Below are 17,061 nucleotides of genomic sequence, written 5' to 3'. Positions count from 1 at the left end.
AAGGCATTCGACCGAGTGAGAAGGTCGTTCGTCTTCTCAGTTCTGGAGCGTATGGGGTTTGGGGCTCGGGTGCTGACTGCTATTAAAGCTCTGTATTCTGCTCCGTTGGCCAGGGTTTTTGTGAATGATACCATGTCAGAGACATTCCCCATTACAAATGGCACTAGGCAGGGGTGTCCTTTCTCCCCCCCTAGTGTTCATTTTAGCTTTAGAACCACTTGCCCAAGCAATCAGACAAAAGTCCAGATATCTGGGGCATAGAGGTGGGGAAACAATCTCATTGCATCATGTTGTATGCTGATGATGCGATATTGACGTTAGCACACCCCCTGGAGTCTTTGCCGGCAGCTCTAGAGACTACTGAAAAATTTGGCCTCCTATCTTACTACAAAATTAATGAGAATAAATCTCAAATTCTACCCCTTAACATACCATTACCGCAGTTGAAACGCCTTAAGGCCATTATGAGGATGGACTAGCAGATGGAGCAAATTTCATACCTGGGAACGTTGGTAACATCATCCTCCACTAACTCCACTAACTATTTATTTCACACGGTGCCGATATCACCTCCGAAGGTGTTTTTTCAACGTTCTCATAAGCTTCTGAACGCCTTCATCTGGGGAGGAAAGCAGCCTCGGTTGTCAAGACATTTGTTGCAAAGCGCAAAGCCAGTGGGGGGGGAGGGTGGGACTCCCTAATGTGAACGATTACTATATAGCAACTCAACTCAGCCGGTTGAAGAACTGGTGGAATCGCGACCCCCCCCAAGCAGGTGGTCCCAAATAGAGGCACATTTTGCACCCTCACACGATCTCAGGGCAGTGCTATGGGCAGCTCTGGTTGACCCATGGAACCTGGGGGCCCTCCTTCCACTGACTAAGCACTCCCTGTCTAATTGGCTTCAGCTTCACTCCTCCACTCAGACACACATCCCTGCATTGCCTCTCGAGGCACCTTTAGAACTTCTGGAGGTGTTATCAGAGGACCTTGACCTGTACCATTGGAAGATAGGCGTGATCACGGTATTAAGCGATATAGTTGAAGATCGCACTCTTACCTTTTGCCCAGTTGAAAAACAGGTTTGGCTTGACCTTTAAAGACCATTTCTCATACCTCCGGGTACAATACATTTTAAAGAAATATCTAAACTTCCCATATAGGGTTAATAGTGATATTATTAGGACCCTCTCATCTTCCTCATCCCTAGATATGGGCTTAAGACCCCTTTATGATTCCTTGGGACATAAGAGCAGATTTGTAAAATCTATACCCTTCATATCTTGGGAAAAAGACCTTGGTAAAGCCATACCTGACAAGGACTGGTTAAGAGCAATTAAATTGGCAGGACGGACATTTAGATGTGCGTCCCACTTTGAATCACACTTGAAAATGATACTCCGCTGGTATTTTACTCCCGTGAAGCTCCATTCCATGTTTCCCAACACCTCACACCTATGTTGGCAAAACTGTAATCAGGTGGGGTCCTTATATCATATATTTTTGGATTGCCCACTTTTAACTTCTTTGTGGGATCACGCCCCTAGACTTATTTCACTTGTAGTGGGACAGATCGTCCAGCCGTCTCCCGAGGTGGCGCTCCTCCTCGTAAACATACATGCATTCCCCCCGTGCTCTAGAGTGTTAACAGCTCATATTGTGTTAACGACAAGACTCATATTAGCTAAACAGTGGTAAAAAGATGTTATTCCTAAGAAAGAGGTCATAGCTCAAGCAGTTAATACCATGTTTATTTTTGAAAAAATGCTAGCCCACAAAAATAACACCTTACAGAAGTTCACCAGGGATTGGCAGGCTTGGGAAGCCACACAGTTAGCGAGTCACAGTTGAACCAGTCAATTAAAGGTTGGGGGAGGGCCCTGGGTGGGAGAGGGTTAAGACCGGAGCTCTTTGTTTATGCTGCAATGGTTGCATAATTACACATTTATGTTACTTTGACCTGTGTTGTACATTTGTGATAATGTTGTATTACAGTATTTTCAATAAAAACGAACTTAAAAAAAAAATAACATTTTGAATCTCGGCTGATAAGCTGATAGTAGCTGGACGCCCCCAGGAAGAAACAGCGAAACGCACGTCGGGGTGAGGGGAGACAGCACTCAGCTACTATCAGCCGAGATTGCTACCCACAGGTAATATGTACTATCTTCATCCAATGGAGGGCTGATGCTCATATTTAGCAGCTAATAGCAAACCTTCGGAATGTGCATTTGTGCTTTAACTTTGGTGGATGTTGTGGTTGCTCTTGCTCAGGTGCATATTGCACATGGAAGGAAAACTCCCCAATAACATTAACCAAGACCCACAACACCCCCTATTTATACATAGCACCTGACGATCATATATTAAATGGTAGTGTCTTTATATGTATAATAGTAATTTAGCATGTCTGTTTTCAATGTCTACACTTGGTGTACTACCTTGATTTAAAGTACCTTAAGCATAGACAGCCATTTATTCATTCCTAACACTAATACTACTATAGCCCAATAGTGAGACAATTTACCTGTACTCTTAGCAACCAAAATATTTTTCCCAATTTGGTGATTGCTACTTGGCTGCTTTTGCGATAACTTCGTTGATACTTGAATTCATGGTAAAAATACTTTCTCAGTGCTTTTCATCTTCAATATACCATTCTGTATACGCACACTTTCTGATTGCTACATGATCACTTTATGCATAAGAGAATTTTATTAGGTTAGGCTTTTGCATATTTTCTGGACGTTCCGTCTTCCTTCTGTTTGACTTGAGGAACTCAATTTTTTTGTGTATGATTTTATATTTGTCTTAATAAAGCATTGATTTTAACGATTTATGTCTATGTTTAGCACTTCCTGATCTCTACACAACTAACGATCGTGTGATCTATGTGGTTTTTTAGAAGATGGATTGCAGTCTTGTAATAATCTCCGATAACCAAGGTCCTGATTAATGATTTTATTTCTTTGTTGATTACCTTGGGGAGAGGGACCAGACAGGGGTGTCTTCTCTCCTCCCTTTTGTTTGCCATTGCCATGGAACCACTAGATGCCATGATCCATCACATTTCAAAGAATTAAATTAAGTTCCCATGAAGACCGTTTGGGGTTATATGCAAACAATTTAATTCTGTTCATGGCCAATTCAAGAGTTACAGTGCCTTTACCAATGGAACTGATTAATGAATTTGTGCGGTTCTCCAGCATGTGACTAGGTTCTCCATACAGATTGTGTCTTGAAGCTGTCATAGTCAGAAACAAAGGCTTTTGTACAAAGTATTAAATTTCGATAAGAGGCGCAAACTGACACAAACCAAAATTGACTATACCTATACAGAGGCCCAGGGATGAGGCAGGTGCGGCACTCAAGGACTTCTATTTATATTATTTAGCTGTCCAGCTTTGCTTTCTACAACACTAGACAGAAGATGATCATTTTCCTAATTCTGACCACCACCATACACACGGTTTGAATCTTTCAGAGTGTGTGGGGGGTCTTGGAGGTACCAGAGCAATGCTCATGCTCTTTCTTGTCCATGCATAAACTCACGGTTCAAGTGTAGAGAGCCAACACAAACATCTTTCAATCCAGTGACATAGTGGCTAAGTTCCCCTTATGGCATAACATTGCTTTTACACAAACCCTAACCGGGGCGTTTTTGTTTCCTTTGATCAATGTCGACAGCGCTAACAAGTCCCCAGACCTGCTACTTTTAGGTATCTGCAACTAAGGCATGCCCTAAATACTCAGTTTCCAGACCAAAGGGGTTAATCACCTTCTCGTATAGCCATATACTAAGCAGGATATGCTTCTCATCATCATAGTCAGCTGAAGTCAAATACAGGACAATAATACCTTCACTATCAAAGGAGGATTGGAGTGAGACCTTGACCTCTCTGCAATATGTTTAACTGGAAGTTTATAACCAGGTAATCCAAATGTGTATAGTCCATCAACGCTAAATTACTCCTAGTAGGTTACATAAAATGGGTTGCTTTACCACTGCAGATTGCCAGAAGGGTGGGTAAGAGATGGCAGATTTTCTATACCGGAGTGGTGTTTCCCTCTTATTGCAGACTATTTAGAAAGAGGTCATACAATGATTTTACCTAAGATGTGCTTATTAGGAATCCTTCAAGAGGAGACCTGGCGTCACTACCCTCGCATTTCTCAGGGAAAAATTGTTTTTCGCTCATAAGGATACAACCATAAGATGGATCGATAGAAGACCCCCGTGCATTTCACACTGGATCAATATGGTAAATACTGCAGCTTCCCAGAAGAGGGTGTCCTGTAAAAATAGACACTGTCCTCAAAAATTTGATAAAGTATGGGAGCCTTGATTTGACACTCCCTTTGAGTCACATTAGTCCCCAGGTGATGAGGAGTATTCTCTCATGATAAGATATGTGACATTTGGTGCCCGACATGGGTGTCTTATGGTTTAGGTTAAGATGTTAGACCCCTGGAAAGCTAAGGGCAAGGCTATCTTTGCCAGACAGTAGTGATGAGCAATGAGAAATGCTGTTTGTTCTTTTGTTCTCTAATGTAACCTTCTCATGTTGTAAAATCTTCCATAAAATAAGTTAAAAAAAAATGTGAATACCCCTTCCTGAAGTTTTCATGAGGTTCACTATACAAATGACAGCATCAATCCATAAGAAGCTAACAAATCACAGAGATATGAAGTGTTGTCATGAAGACATTGCATCACATAGCAATTCACATTAAAAGATTAATTTTCACTTGTTTTCACAAGTGTTTGAGACCCGTCAGTTATAGCGTAAAGGGTCCCAACAGGGTCAGAACACCATTACCAGGCACAAGCATAATTATAGTGCTTGAAAAACCACTATCTTGTAATCCGAACGCTGCTAACTTCTTCTTCTGCTTCTTCTTCTTATTATTGTTGATTTTCCGCAATTAATGCGGCTCGAACCGCTACACGCACAGACTCCGCTGAGGTGTCGTTTCAAAGCCAGCGCCCACGAGTGGTGTGCTAAGTAATTTTCGTGTCGATCGGATTTGTAGTTTTTGCGCAATTTGCGTTTGAAAAAACATTTTCCTCAATGCATTTCAATGGGAAAAATGTTGCCACAGGGAAAACATGCCCTGAGGCGATACAACTGGCAGTTAAGCTCACTGATATTTGCAGGCACACCCAGCTACTATGCCAACGCCTACGAACTATACATGACCCCCTCAGGACAGAGTTTCTGGCAGATAATATCAGCTCTTAAAGCGAAACCCACAGCACAAATGCAAATCTAGCTCCTGAGAGAGAATGTGCGCCAAAGTGGATTTAGAAGCCCAGTGAGTCAAACTGGCTCTTAAAGGGCCGACGCGTCAAAGTGATTCATAAAGGGCCGGCGCACCGAAATGAGTCTTAAAGGGCCGGCGCGCCAAATCGAAAGCGGAGTGACCCCAGGCTCCAAATCGGAGGCTGAGCCACCCCGGCATCCAAATCGGAGGCTGATCGACACTGGCCTACAAATTCAAGGCTGAGCCACCCTGGTCTCCAAATTGGACCCAGAGTGGACCTGCCCACCAAATCGGACCCTGAGGGGCCCCGCCCACCAAATTGGACCCTGAGGGGACCCGCCCACCAAATCAGACTCAGTGGCTCTGCCCACCAAATCAGACTCAGAGTGGTCCCGCCCACCAAATCAGACCCTGAAGGGCCCCACCCACCAAATTAGACCCTGAGGGGCCCCCCCACCAAATCAGACCTTGAGGGGACCCCGCCCACCAAATCGGACCCTGAGGGGACCCCGCCCACCAAATCAGACCCTGAGGGATCCCCGCCCACCAAATCGGACCCTGAGGGGCCCTGACCACAAAATCAGACCCTGAGGGGCCCCACCCACAAAATCAGACCCTGAGGGGCCACACCCACAAAATCAGACCCTTAGGCATCCCGGCCACTAATTCAAGCCCTGAGGAGCCCAGGCCACCAAATCGGATCCTGAGGGGCCCCACCCACCAAATCAGACCCTGAGGTCAAAGTGGCCCATGAGGCACCCACAGTTAAAACGGATACTGAGTTGAAAGTCTTGCAGGGTCAGCAGGCAAGTCTCTCTTAAAGGGGCAGCCCGGGCACCATTTCAAAGCACTATCTGTACTTCCTTCAGGAAATACATATGTAGTATTTAAACTATTTTCTTTCACATTTTACAAACACGGGCTTAAATGGGTATTCTCTTGTTAGAAATTAAAGATTCTGGAGAAGATTCTAAGTCCTAGTTGCGAGACCTGAATCTATCAGACATCCATGACTGACGCATTTGAGAGCCATTACTAAACAACTTCAGTATTTGGTTTTGGATACATGCTTCGATCCATGCACACAAAACAGGATATATAAAAATAATATTAATGTAGGGGGTTGTCACCTAATAAGCACAGCTTAGGAGAAGGTCTGGTCAGACTGTCACGTGTAAGTCGTGACAAGCAAGACGTGTGTGGGATAAAAGGCTTACATTCTGAGAAGCATGATATTGATGTTTACTTTTAATCTTGCAAGAACTCTTCTCCACTCTGTGAAAGCAGTGATGTGAGCACAAAGCTATGCAGCCCACGAGTACAAAACGAGAATCTACCTATGTATAACGGGATAAATGGTGATGAGAAGAATTAGAAAAATCCATTACTTGAGCTGCTATTTATTGAAAGCACAAATTTAGCTTAGCTGGAAATCTACGAGGATAATGAAAGACATGCTTGCATCGTTAATATAATGAAAAAAAATCAAGTTCATAACCTTAAATTGATCCAATCTATGCATTTGTTTAGTAAAGACGTTAAAGCTCCGAGTACTTGGCTAATCTGGACAATCCCTTGGCAATTCTTGTTATGTATACGATCCGGAATACTTAATCAGCAGTAATATTTAGACAATGTAAGAGATTTTATTTTTGTTGATCCAAAGCCATAACCATGACCTTATGCTACTTATTGCAAATAAGTAAAGGCAGACACTTTGTTACTTTGTTGCAGTCATCAACATAGATCCCTAAAAATCAATGTTTTTAAATGTGACTCTGTACATTTATTTTATGAAATCATTTCTCTGCACTGATATCAGATTGCCTGCAACTGGAGTGAAGCCGCTGGATTTATTTGTACTTTGCTGTCACACGATGGAACGCGTTGGCTATAACAGTGGCATGTAGAACTACTTTTATTTTTCTATACTTTACACTGTAAACATTTCATTTATAGGAAGGATCAATTTACAAATGAAGTACACTTGGTACACTGTTCGTAAGTGCATGTCTTGGTGAAGGAGAACAAACAAATATAAGATGGAGTATACAGGATAGAAAACACACAAATAAAATCAGTTGCCTAATGATGAAAGTACTAAAATGAATGATGGGCATTGACGTTTAAAGCATATTTTGCAAGTTACCTACTTTAGAGAGAAAGTCAATGTGACTGATTACATCATGGCATTTACCAACAGACTGAAAGATGAGAGTCTATGCACTCTCTTATAACCACAATTCGCATTTGGGCTGTCAGGACAAAAAATAGGAATGAAAACTTTATTTTTTACATTTTTTCCACTTTGCATTTCTACAGTTTTACTGCCCAGTCAATAGAAATCTTGCTCCTTGTTAGCATATGGGCAGATTTTCACACCAAGGATTTAGTACCTATCCAGGATGTTACACCTGGTCCCCGTCCTGGCGCTGCGCCCAGGTCTGCCACTGTTTCACCTGGCCCCCGTCCTGGCGCTGCATCCAGGTCTGCCGCTGCTCTCCGTTCTGGGCACTCACCTCGAGCCTCTCATGCTGCTGCTCAGCATTCTGTCCTCCCTCCTGCCTCCTCCTCCTGGCGTCCTGTGAGGAGATCTGTAGCTAAGGCTATTAGGGCACGCCCGCCCTCTTGCCTTGTTAAAGGGGCGGCGTGCATTATTCAAAAAATGCAATCAACCAATGGCAGTGCACTGGCTGCTATTTCTGGCCTCTCCTCCATAGGGAGAGCGCCGGAGCAACGAGTATCTATCATTGCTACATCCGGTTCTCATGCTAACCTGTCTGCGCTGCATCTGCAGTCTCTGTGCACTGTCTCCACAGCATATCAGTATCCTGTGTTACCTGGTTATATCAGCAACCATCTGGGCCTAAGCCATCCCGTTCCGCCTACAGCCATCCGAGTCGAAGGACTGTGTGAAGGTCACTGGAACCGACTCCAAGACCCAGCGCATTACGGACTCTGCTGTAACTTTTGATATCCCTTTTGGTCCCGCTGGGACAGCTGCCATGTGTTCGGGGTCTAACTGGAGGTAGCACCTGTATCCTCCGAGTATTCCATTCTGGCCCTGCCTGAGGGGCTTTACTACGGGTGCCCGGGGCTCACTAGTCACGCCCCCTTCGGAGCCCCCCGGACCGTGGTCCTGAGGTTCCACTTATAAAAAATAAAAACGAATGTGAACTTCACCATCTCTGCCTCCGTTTCCATTCGTTACACAGGAGACCTGTTTCACCACTTCAACTTTCAGTCATTGCTTCTGCTGGGGAGGAGTCATCTAATTGATCTAGCATCAACCCATTCAAAGCCAATGAGTGAAAGCGAGACAAACAAACAAAAAAAACCTTCACTGTTTTCACAAGCCTTTGTACAGTATATTATGTGATCGCAAGATACCCAGTTAGCTCCTCTTCTTAAAATCAGATGCCCCACAGGAGGTGGGGCTTACTGGGACCCTATTAAGGCCAGTATCTTCTTGTTTATTCCACTTTGCTGCGTTTATGGCTCTATTTTACACATGAACTCGGACCTAGCCCCCAATGCGCTCAGTAGACGTGATAACAGTGTGCTTCCTGTATCTGACCGGCTTATCAAAGATTATACAACATAACAAGGTTACATCATAGAACAAAAGAACAAACAGCATTTCTCATTGTTCATTACTACTGTCTGGAAAAGTTAACCTTGTCCTTAACATACCATGGGACTAATGTCTTAACCAAAACCATAAGACACCAATATCAGGCACCAAATGTCACATATTTTACTATCAGAAAATACTCATCACCAGGGGACTAATGTGAGTCAAAGGGGAATCACACCAAGGTTTCCATACCTTCTTTTTTCAGCTTAATGTCAAATTTTATATACCACCTCTGATAGGAACCTGCAGTATTTACCATATTTACCCAGTGTGCAGAGGAAAAAATATGTGTATTTATTTCAAATTGTAAAACTGATGTCTCTGGAGGTTCTTAATTCAGGTAATAGATTTTGATATATATGAAAACATACTAAGATATGCGATCAGAGGATGTAACACTATAAAAGGAAGAATTGGGATTTTTTGACATACACAAGACTTTAGTCTTCTAAAAGCAAATTTCAACATTGCTTCTCAGCATGAATGTATGACTGTGCATATGGCGCATCAAAGAAAATAACAGTAGGCTGGCCATACAAGCTGAATACAGCATAACTCCATTGTTTTGGCATCTAAAAGTCCTGAGTTAATTCGATGCTTTCAACACTGGGTTATGAAGTTATCTTGATCCTTTACAAGTGTTCAGAGGAAATTACTTGGGTAAAAATATATCTTCATTTTAAGTTAAAAGGGATACCGTATTTTTCAGATAAGGTGCACTTTTTTCCCCCAAATTTGGGGGGGAAAATAGGGGTGCATCTTATAATGCGGATATACCTTATCGGCGTGCCGCTGCGGTTGTCCGGTGGTGGTGCTGCAGTGGGCTCTACCGACATTTTGTGAAAGGCCAGAGCCCCTGGCAGTTCCATGGTTTCCTGTGCGGGATGATGAGATCTCGGTGCTAAAATCTCATCTCCCGAGATCTTGGTGCCGAGATCTAAAACTGGGCATGCGCCGCCCCCCCGGCAGCCATTTTCCCAGAGTCCAACGCACAGAAAACCATGGAACTTCCCGGGGCTCTTGCCTTTCAGAAAATGTCGGCAGAGCCCCCGCAGCACCGCCACCGGGACACAGTGCAACAGCGGTACCAGACACCCATAGCCTGCACTCTTGCCTCCTCTAGCAGCAACCCTGGGACGCCGCTTCACAGCAGCCACCCCCCCCCCGGTAAGCAATAAGACGCATGGATTATAAGAAGCACCACCATTTTATTAAAAGAAAAAATTTTCCTTCTCAAAATTTGGGGTGCGTCTTACAATCCGGAGCATGTTATAATCCGAAAAATAAGATAATTTCCAAAACTCTGAAGGAGTGAAGACTTCCTAATATTATATTTATGGCTGCCATATACAGCAATGGCCACGTAAGAGCGTGTTTAGCTGCACCTTTACATGGTAAAGTCATTCGTTTGATATAAGCGCTCTGGGGCTCCATACTGAAAGGGATGGTCTCTGATGAGACTAACCCTTAAATTTCTTAATATTCATCGTCCTGAAGGTTTCGAATCCATTGTGTTTTAAAATCTGACATCTTTCAGGTCTTGTTAATGACAGGCTAAAGAATACCATTTATTCATTTCAGGTTTATGCTAATATTGCCTAAGGCTAGTTTCACACTTGCTTTTTTTTGCAGCGCGTTTTTCCCGCAAAAAAACGCATTAAAAAAACGCATACAAATGCATACAAACGCTGCGTTTTTTTCCAGCATTTTAATGCGCATGCAGGAAAAAAACGCAGCGTTTTTGCGCGTTTGTATGCGTTTTTTGTGCGTTTGCGTTTTTTTTACAGATTTTGGAAAAACCCCACAAAAAAGAAAAAACAACCATTCAACAACACACAAGACCAATGGGACTTCATTGTGGGTGTGGTATGTTAATATATATAGACCCTGTCTACAGTATTCTTCACATTTGCTTGATTCTTCTCGTGACCATGGATCTGCGCTGGAAGAGTTTTCACTTCAACTTGGATTTGGACATCGCGATGGCTCAGGCGTATGCAGTTGCTTGCCATGAACAAAGGAAGAGAGAGAGGCAGCGAAGACGGCGGCGTATGTGGATACATCCGATTGTTGAACTCCGGGAGAGCCGTGGGGCATACCACACCCTCTACAGCGAGCTACGTGCAAACCCGGAGAAATTTACTGATTATATCCGGATGTCCCACGAAAGTTTCATGGATTTGCTTGCTCGTGTCCAACAATCCATCCGGAGACAGGACACACAGCTCCGTCGTGCGATTCCTCCTGAGGAACGGCTACTGGTGACATTACGGTATGTTTTAAAAACAAAGGGGTGTGGTCTGATGTTTTTTTTTGTAAATTTAGTATTCAAAACCTTGGGTAATTAGTTTTCGTGAATGTACTAATATTTTTTTTTATAGTTTTTAAAAATAATATACATAAATATTAATTTTACTTCTTTGTCTGTTCACAGATTCCTGGCGACTGGAGAAACCCTATCCTCACTACACTTCCAGTACCGTATTGGAATCTCTACCTTGTCTGGAATTGTTGCTGACACCTGCCGGGCTCTCTGGAATGTTCTTTGCCCAGAATTTATGCCCCTGCCCACCGCTGAAAAGTGGATGGAAATTGCTGACAAATTCTGGACAGTATGCAATTTTCCCAACTGTTTGGGAGCTGTTGATGGGAAACACATACGGATCATCAAACCCCAAAGAACGGGATCTGAGTACTATAATTACAAAAAGTACTTTTCAATAGTACTCATTGCAATTGCGGATGCCGGATGTATGTTTGTAGCAGTGGACATTGGAGCATTTGGCCGTGGTAATGACTCGCAGGCTTTTAAAAACTCAGACATGGGCCGGAGGTTGTATGGCAACCAATTTAATTTCCCTATGCCACGGCCTCTTCCTCACACCGAAGCTCCGCCACTGCCCTTTGTAATGGTTGGCGATGAGGCTTTTCAAATGTGCGGAAACTTACTGAAACCCTACTCCAGCCGGGACTTGGACCACACCAAAAAAATTTTTAATTACAGGCTGACCAGGGCCAGAAGAACTGTCGAGTGTGCTTTTGGGATTCTTGTTTCCAGATGGCGAATTCTGGGCACGGCCATTAATCTTAAACTTGAAACAGTCGATGAGGTGGTGAAGGCCTGTGTGGTTCTACATAACTTTGTGATGGCTAAAGAGCACCCGACCTTTGAACTGGACGATGATGCTCCTAACCCATTGCCTGAATTCACTCAGCACACTCTCAGGTCATCCGTTGAAGTTGGCCAAATGAGGGACAAATTTGCGGCCTACTTTATTTCTGATGTAGGACGGGTGCACTGGCAAGATGAAATGGTGTAATGTTGTTGTTTATGGTAATAAAAATCCTTATTTGATACCATTACTGAGTGCACTATATTTTTTAAACTCCAATTAATTAAAAAACTTCCCATGTATAACTGAATTTTGTTATGTTCACACACCTGGGCAGGTAAATACACATACGAGTTAAAATGCAGCATTGCTAGTCTGCGTGAAATATATTGGAATGAGCAAAGCTGCAGGCCATGAATCAGGAAACCATTTTTTTTCAAGAGAAAATTGTGCAACTAGTTTAAAACAAAGTATGTGATTTTCTCAAAACACAACCCTCAAAACCCAACCCCAATGAAAGTCCATGGGGAATACAAGTCAGCATTGAGTGGATGAATGTAATCTGCTCATGTAATCTGCTCCATTACAAGTTATTACACTAGGCCTTGGAATGACTATACTAGGCCGTGGTATTTCAAATATGAGTATAGTAGGCCTTGGGGCTAGTAGTATAGTAATATGTGAAATACCACGGCCTAGTATAGTCATACCAAGGCCTACTGTAATAACTCGATTTTTAACAACTAGCATCTTGTTTCACAAAAAACAAAGTGGTGAAACTAGAAAGAAACTTATTTTTTAGACAAGTTTCAACAATTTGTTTTTCATGAAACCAGATTCTATTTGGTAAAACTAGAGTTATTACACTAGGCCTTGGAATGACTATACTAGGCCGTGGTATTTCAAATATGAGTATACTAGGCCTTGGGGCTAGTAGTATAGTAATATGTGAAATACCACGGCCTAGTATAGTCATACCAAGGCCTACTGTAATAACTCGATTTTTAACAACTAGCATTTTTAACAACTAGCATCTTGTTTCACAAAAAACAAACTGGTGAAACTAGAAAGAAACTTATTTTTTAGACAAGTTTCAACAGTTTGTTTTTCATGAAACCAGATTCTATTTGGTAAAACTAGAGTTATTACACTAGGCCTTGGAATGACTATACTAGGCCGTGGTATTTCAAATATGAGTATAGTAGGCCTTGGGGCTAGTAGTATAGTAATATGTGAAATACCACGGCCTAGTATAGTCATACCAAGGCCTACTGTAATAACTCGATTTTTAACAACTAGCATCTTGTTTCACAAAAAACAAACTGGTGAAACTAGAAAGAAACTTATTTTTTAGACAAGTTTCAACAGTTTGTTTTTCATGAAACCAGATTCTATTTGGTAAAACTAGAGTTATTACACTAGGCCTTGGAATGACTATACTAGTCCATGTTATTTCACATATGACTATACTAGCCCTTGGGTTGGTTTTTAACATGTATTTACCCTTCAGTGTGTGTGAGCGGCGCAAACAACATTAATGAAACTTATTAATGGTGAACCACAAATGTAAATTTATTTTTTATCACAAAAAAAAAACTAAAAATTATTTTTTACGGCGTTTGGGGGCAGATGGTTTCAATTTGGGGGTGTGCAGGGAATATGCAACACTTGCAGTTGAAGACGGTGTTTGAGGGGAAGGGGCAACAAAACTTGTGGGGGAAGGTAGTCCAGTTAAGGGAATTAAACTTGGAACACTTGTAGGAGAGGAAATCTGTTCAGTTACATTAGTTGTAATGGCATGTCGCCGTAGGCTTGTGTGCCTGGACCGACTTTGGCCCAATGCCCGCCTTGATTGATTTCGCCTTGAAGTAGGGGCAAATATGGAATGTAGGTCCCCCATCTGCTGGTATGGCTGCTGCTGCTGAGGTGGCGGCTGCTGCTGCAGAGGTGGCGGCTGCTGCTGCAGAGGTGGCGGCTGCTGCTGCAGAGGTGGCGGCTGCTGCTGCAGAGGTGGCGGCTGCTGCTGCAGAGGTGGCGGCTGCTGCTGAGGTGGCGGCTGCTGCTGAGGTGGCTGCTGCTGCTGAGGTGGCTGCTGCTGAGGTGGTTGCTGCTGCTGCTGAGGTGGCGGCTGCTGCTGAGGTGGCTGCTGCTGCTGAGGTGGCGGCTGCTGCTGAGGTGGCTGCTGCTGCTGAGTTGGCTGCTGCTGCTGAGGTGGCTGATGCTGCTCTTCGTTGTCAGTGCTCGTCCTTGCAGGAGGACTGGTGGCGGCAGTGATGGCCCAGGTTTGCAGAGTGGTGGTGGCAGGGCTACTACATGTTGTTGTAGCGGCAGGGCTGTTCCATGTTTGCCTAGTGGTGGCTGAGCTCCACGCATGCATGGGATTGGCGGTGGTGCTCCAGACAGGAGCAGCGCTTGCCATGGTGGTGTCGGTGAAGTGACCAGCTGCACTCAGACTTGTGGTGGTGTAACGGTGGGTGTCCTGGCTTTGAATAGAGGTGTCCGTGCAGTGGTATGCAGCACAAGTCGGTAGTGAGGTGAAGCGAGTCAATGGTGGCACAGGTGGAAAGGACACCACTGACTGCTGACCGTACCGATTATGCTGCATAGCCTGCAAGAAAGCATTGTTGCAGGCCTGCAGCACATTCAGCTGTTGATCAGGACTAAGGTGTTCCGCCATGCCCTTTTCAATCTTACTAAAAAAATGGTGTGCTGGTCTGTTGAGGTCGGCCTCCAGACGGTCAAGGCGCTGTTCTACAGAATTGAAGCGGTGTTCAAAGTGGTTAAAACCACGTTCCATGAGTGCAAAACCGCTTTCAACTCTGTCGGACAGTGACTTGAGGCTGGAATTAAATGTCTCGCTCAAATGCATAAACTCGGGCAAGACATTCCTGTCCAAGGCCCTCTGCCGCTGGCGGGTAGTGCCCGCATAACCAGTGGCAGAGACCTGGGACAGGGGAACACTTGATGGCCCAGCTTCCTGGTCACCAGCTGTGTGTGTGGCTGACCTGCAAGGTGCTTCCTGGCTGTCGGATGGCTGGGACGGGTCAGAGGACGTCCGAGGAAGGACCGCTCCAGGGCCAGGTTGCAGGGTGCTGCTCCAGGTGCTGTGGAAGAAAGGAAAATCATTACTACCATGCCTTTACAAGAAGCATCAGCTGTGGATTAGAAAAACACAGATTAATAAAAATAAAAACCCAAAATGTATAATACTTACGATCTTGTGGCAAGGACCGGTCTTAGGAACTGCAACGCGTGATAGTGACGGTATCTAGTTCTGGTCCTTGACGCAGATCCACTGCGAACCTGGCCCTCAGCACGAACATCACTGTTGAAGCGGTCCTTGATCGAACGCCAACGTGTTCGGACTTTGTCCACTGTTGATAAAAAAAAAAACAGTGCCGTCAAGGACAACAGTCACTGCGGCACAATGTAGCAATACAATACTCAAAGCAGTCACTGTAGACCCCGATGACACTGTTGGGTTTCCTGCTAGAATACGCCAAGCACGAAACCCAACAGTGCCGTCAAGGACAACAGTCACTGCGGCACAATGTAGCAATACAATACTCAAAGCAGTCACTGTAGACCCCGATGAAACTGTTGGGTTTCCTGCTAGAATACGCCTAGCACGAAACCCAACAGTGCCGTCAAGGACAACAGTCACTGCGGCACAATGTAGCAATACAATACTCAAAGCAGTCACTGTAGACCCCGATGAAACTGTTGGGTTTCCTGCTAGAATACGCCTAGCACGAAACCCAACAGTGCCGTCAAGGACAACAGTCACTGCGGCACAATGTAGCAATACAATACTCAAAGCAGTCACTGTAGACCCCGATGACACTGTTGGGTTTCCTGCTAGAATACGCCTAGCACGAAACCCAACAGTGCCGTCAAGGACAACAGTCACTGCGGCACAATCTAGCAATACAATACTCAAAGCAGTCACTGTAGACCCCGATGACACTGTTGGGTTTCCTGCTAGAATACGCCTAGCACGAAACCCAACAGTGCCGTCAAGGACAACAGTCACTGCGGCACAATGTAGCAATACAATACTCAAAGCAGTCACTGTAGACACCGATGACACTGTTGGGTTTCCTGCTAGAATACGCCTAGCACGAAACCCAACAGTGCCGTCAAGGACAACAGTCACGGCGGCACAATGTAGCAATACAATACTCAAAGCAGTCACTGTAGACCCCGATGACACTGTTGGGTTTCCTGCTAGAATACGCCTAGCACGAAACCCAACAGTGCCGTCAAGGACAACAGTCACTGCGGCACAATACAGAGCAGGGAAATACTCACTAAACGCCTTTTTGGAGGATGCTGTGGCGCTGTCCCAGCCATCCATCAACGCTGCGGCCACCTCATTCCATAGCCGCCGGGTCACCACATTGTCCTTGTACAGCCGGTCACGGCTGTCCCACAACGGCGAACGCTCCTGATGAGCTGCTCATTATCCAGGTAGACGTCTTCATCCCGTTGTGGAACCTAGACAAAACACATTCATTAGAATAATCAAATTTAAATTGAATAAAAAGTTACAAAAAAAGAAACAAAAAAATGAGTAAAAATAGAAGATAAAAAATAAAGAACATTACAAATCATTTGATACTTACATTCCGTATCACCACCGGGACTTGGCTTCGCTGCTCCTGCTCTTCGCCCTCACTAGTGCCGTCCGCAGATGATGATGACGATGTCTTAAGAAAGTTGAAAAAAACGTAAGAGATTTGGAGAAGCAGCAGATATACTTACCAGATGCACGAAAATAATCACCTCACGGTCTGCTTGCGCCAATTCCTGCCGCGATGGGGAATACTCTGATTCTGAAGACATACTGCATGTAAAAATAATAAAAATCATTAGTACATACATAATTTAAAAGGACAGGCATATAATGTAATATACTCACATTCTTCGCTGATATAATGGGTTCTTGGTTGACTGTCTGCTCTTCAATCTCTCAGTGTAGTAGTGGCAGAGTTTTGGCAGGCACCTCCTTTATATAGACTTTTTTTTTTTTACTTTAGAAGATTC

The 17,061-nt window shown here is 44.1% G+C and overlaps 2 protein-coding genes across 5 annotated transcripts in view; both read right to left on the bottom strand.

Moving 5' to 3' along the window:
* The window catches only part of CDKAL1 (CDKAL1 threonylcarbamoyladenosine tRNA methylthiotransferase), a 1,068,031-nt gene that overhangs the window by 762,637 nt on the left and 288,333 nt on the right, over positions 1-17,061 (bottom strand). The gene's annotated exons all lie outside the window — the stretch shown is intronic.
* LOC141081598 (uncharacterized) lies at positions 13,453-15,496 on the bottom strand. The gene is made up of 2 exons (XM_073566113.1): positions 15,230-15,496; positions 13,453-15,119 (listed from the first exon to the last, which is right to left on the bottom strand). Exon 2 carries the CDS (start codon positions 14,882-14,884, stop codon positions 13,619-13,621), a length of 1,266 nt encoding a protein of 421 aa, XP_073422214.1. The 5' UTR covers positions 14,885-15,119; positions 15,230-15,496; the 3' UTR covers positions 13,453-13,618.

This window comes from Dendrobates tinctorius, unplaced genomic scaffold, assembly GCF_039654945.1.
Source record: "Dendrobates tinctorius isolate UK_male_01 unplaced genomic scaffold, ASM3965494v1 ptg000004l, whole genome shotgun sequence".
NCBI lineage: Eukaryota > Metazoa > Chordata > Amphibia > Anura > Dendrobatidae > Dendrobates > Dendrobates tinctorius.
This window is presented reverse-complemented; position numbering and strand designations above follow the sequence as displayed.

What these genes read in the sequence shown, in the direction of transcription:
- LOC141081598 (XM_073566113.1), bottom strand. Translation starts at nt 14,884, where the DNA reads ATGCATTTGAGCGAGACATTTAATTCCAGCCTCAAGTCACTGTCCGAC.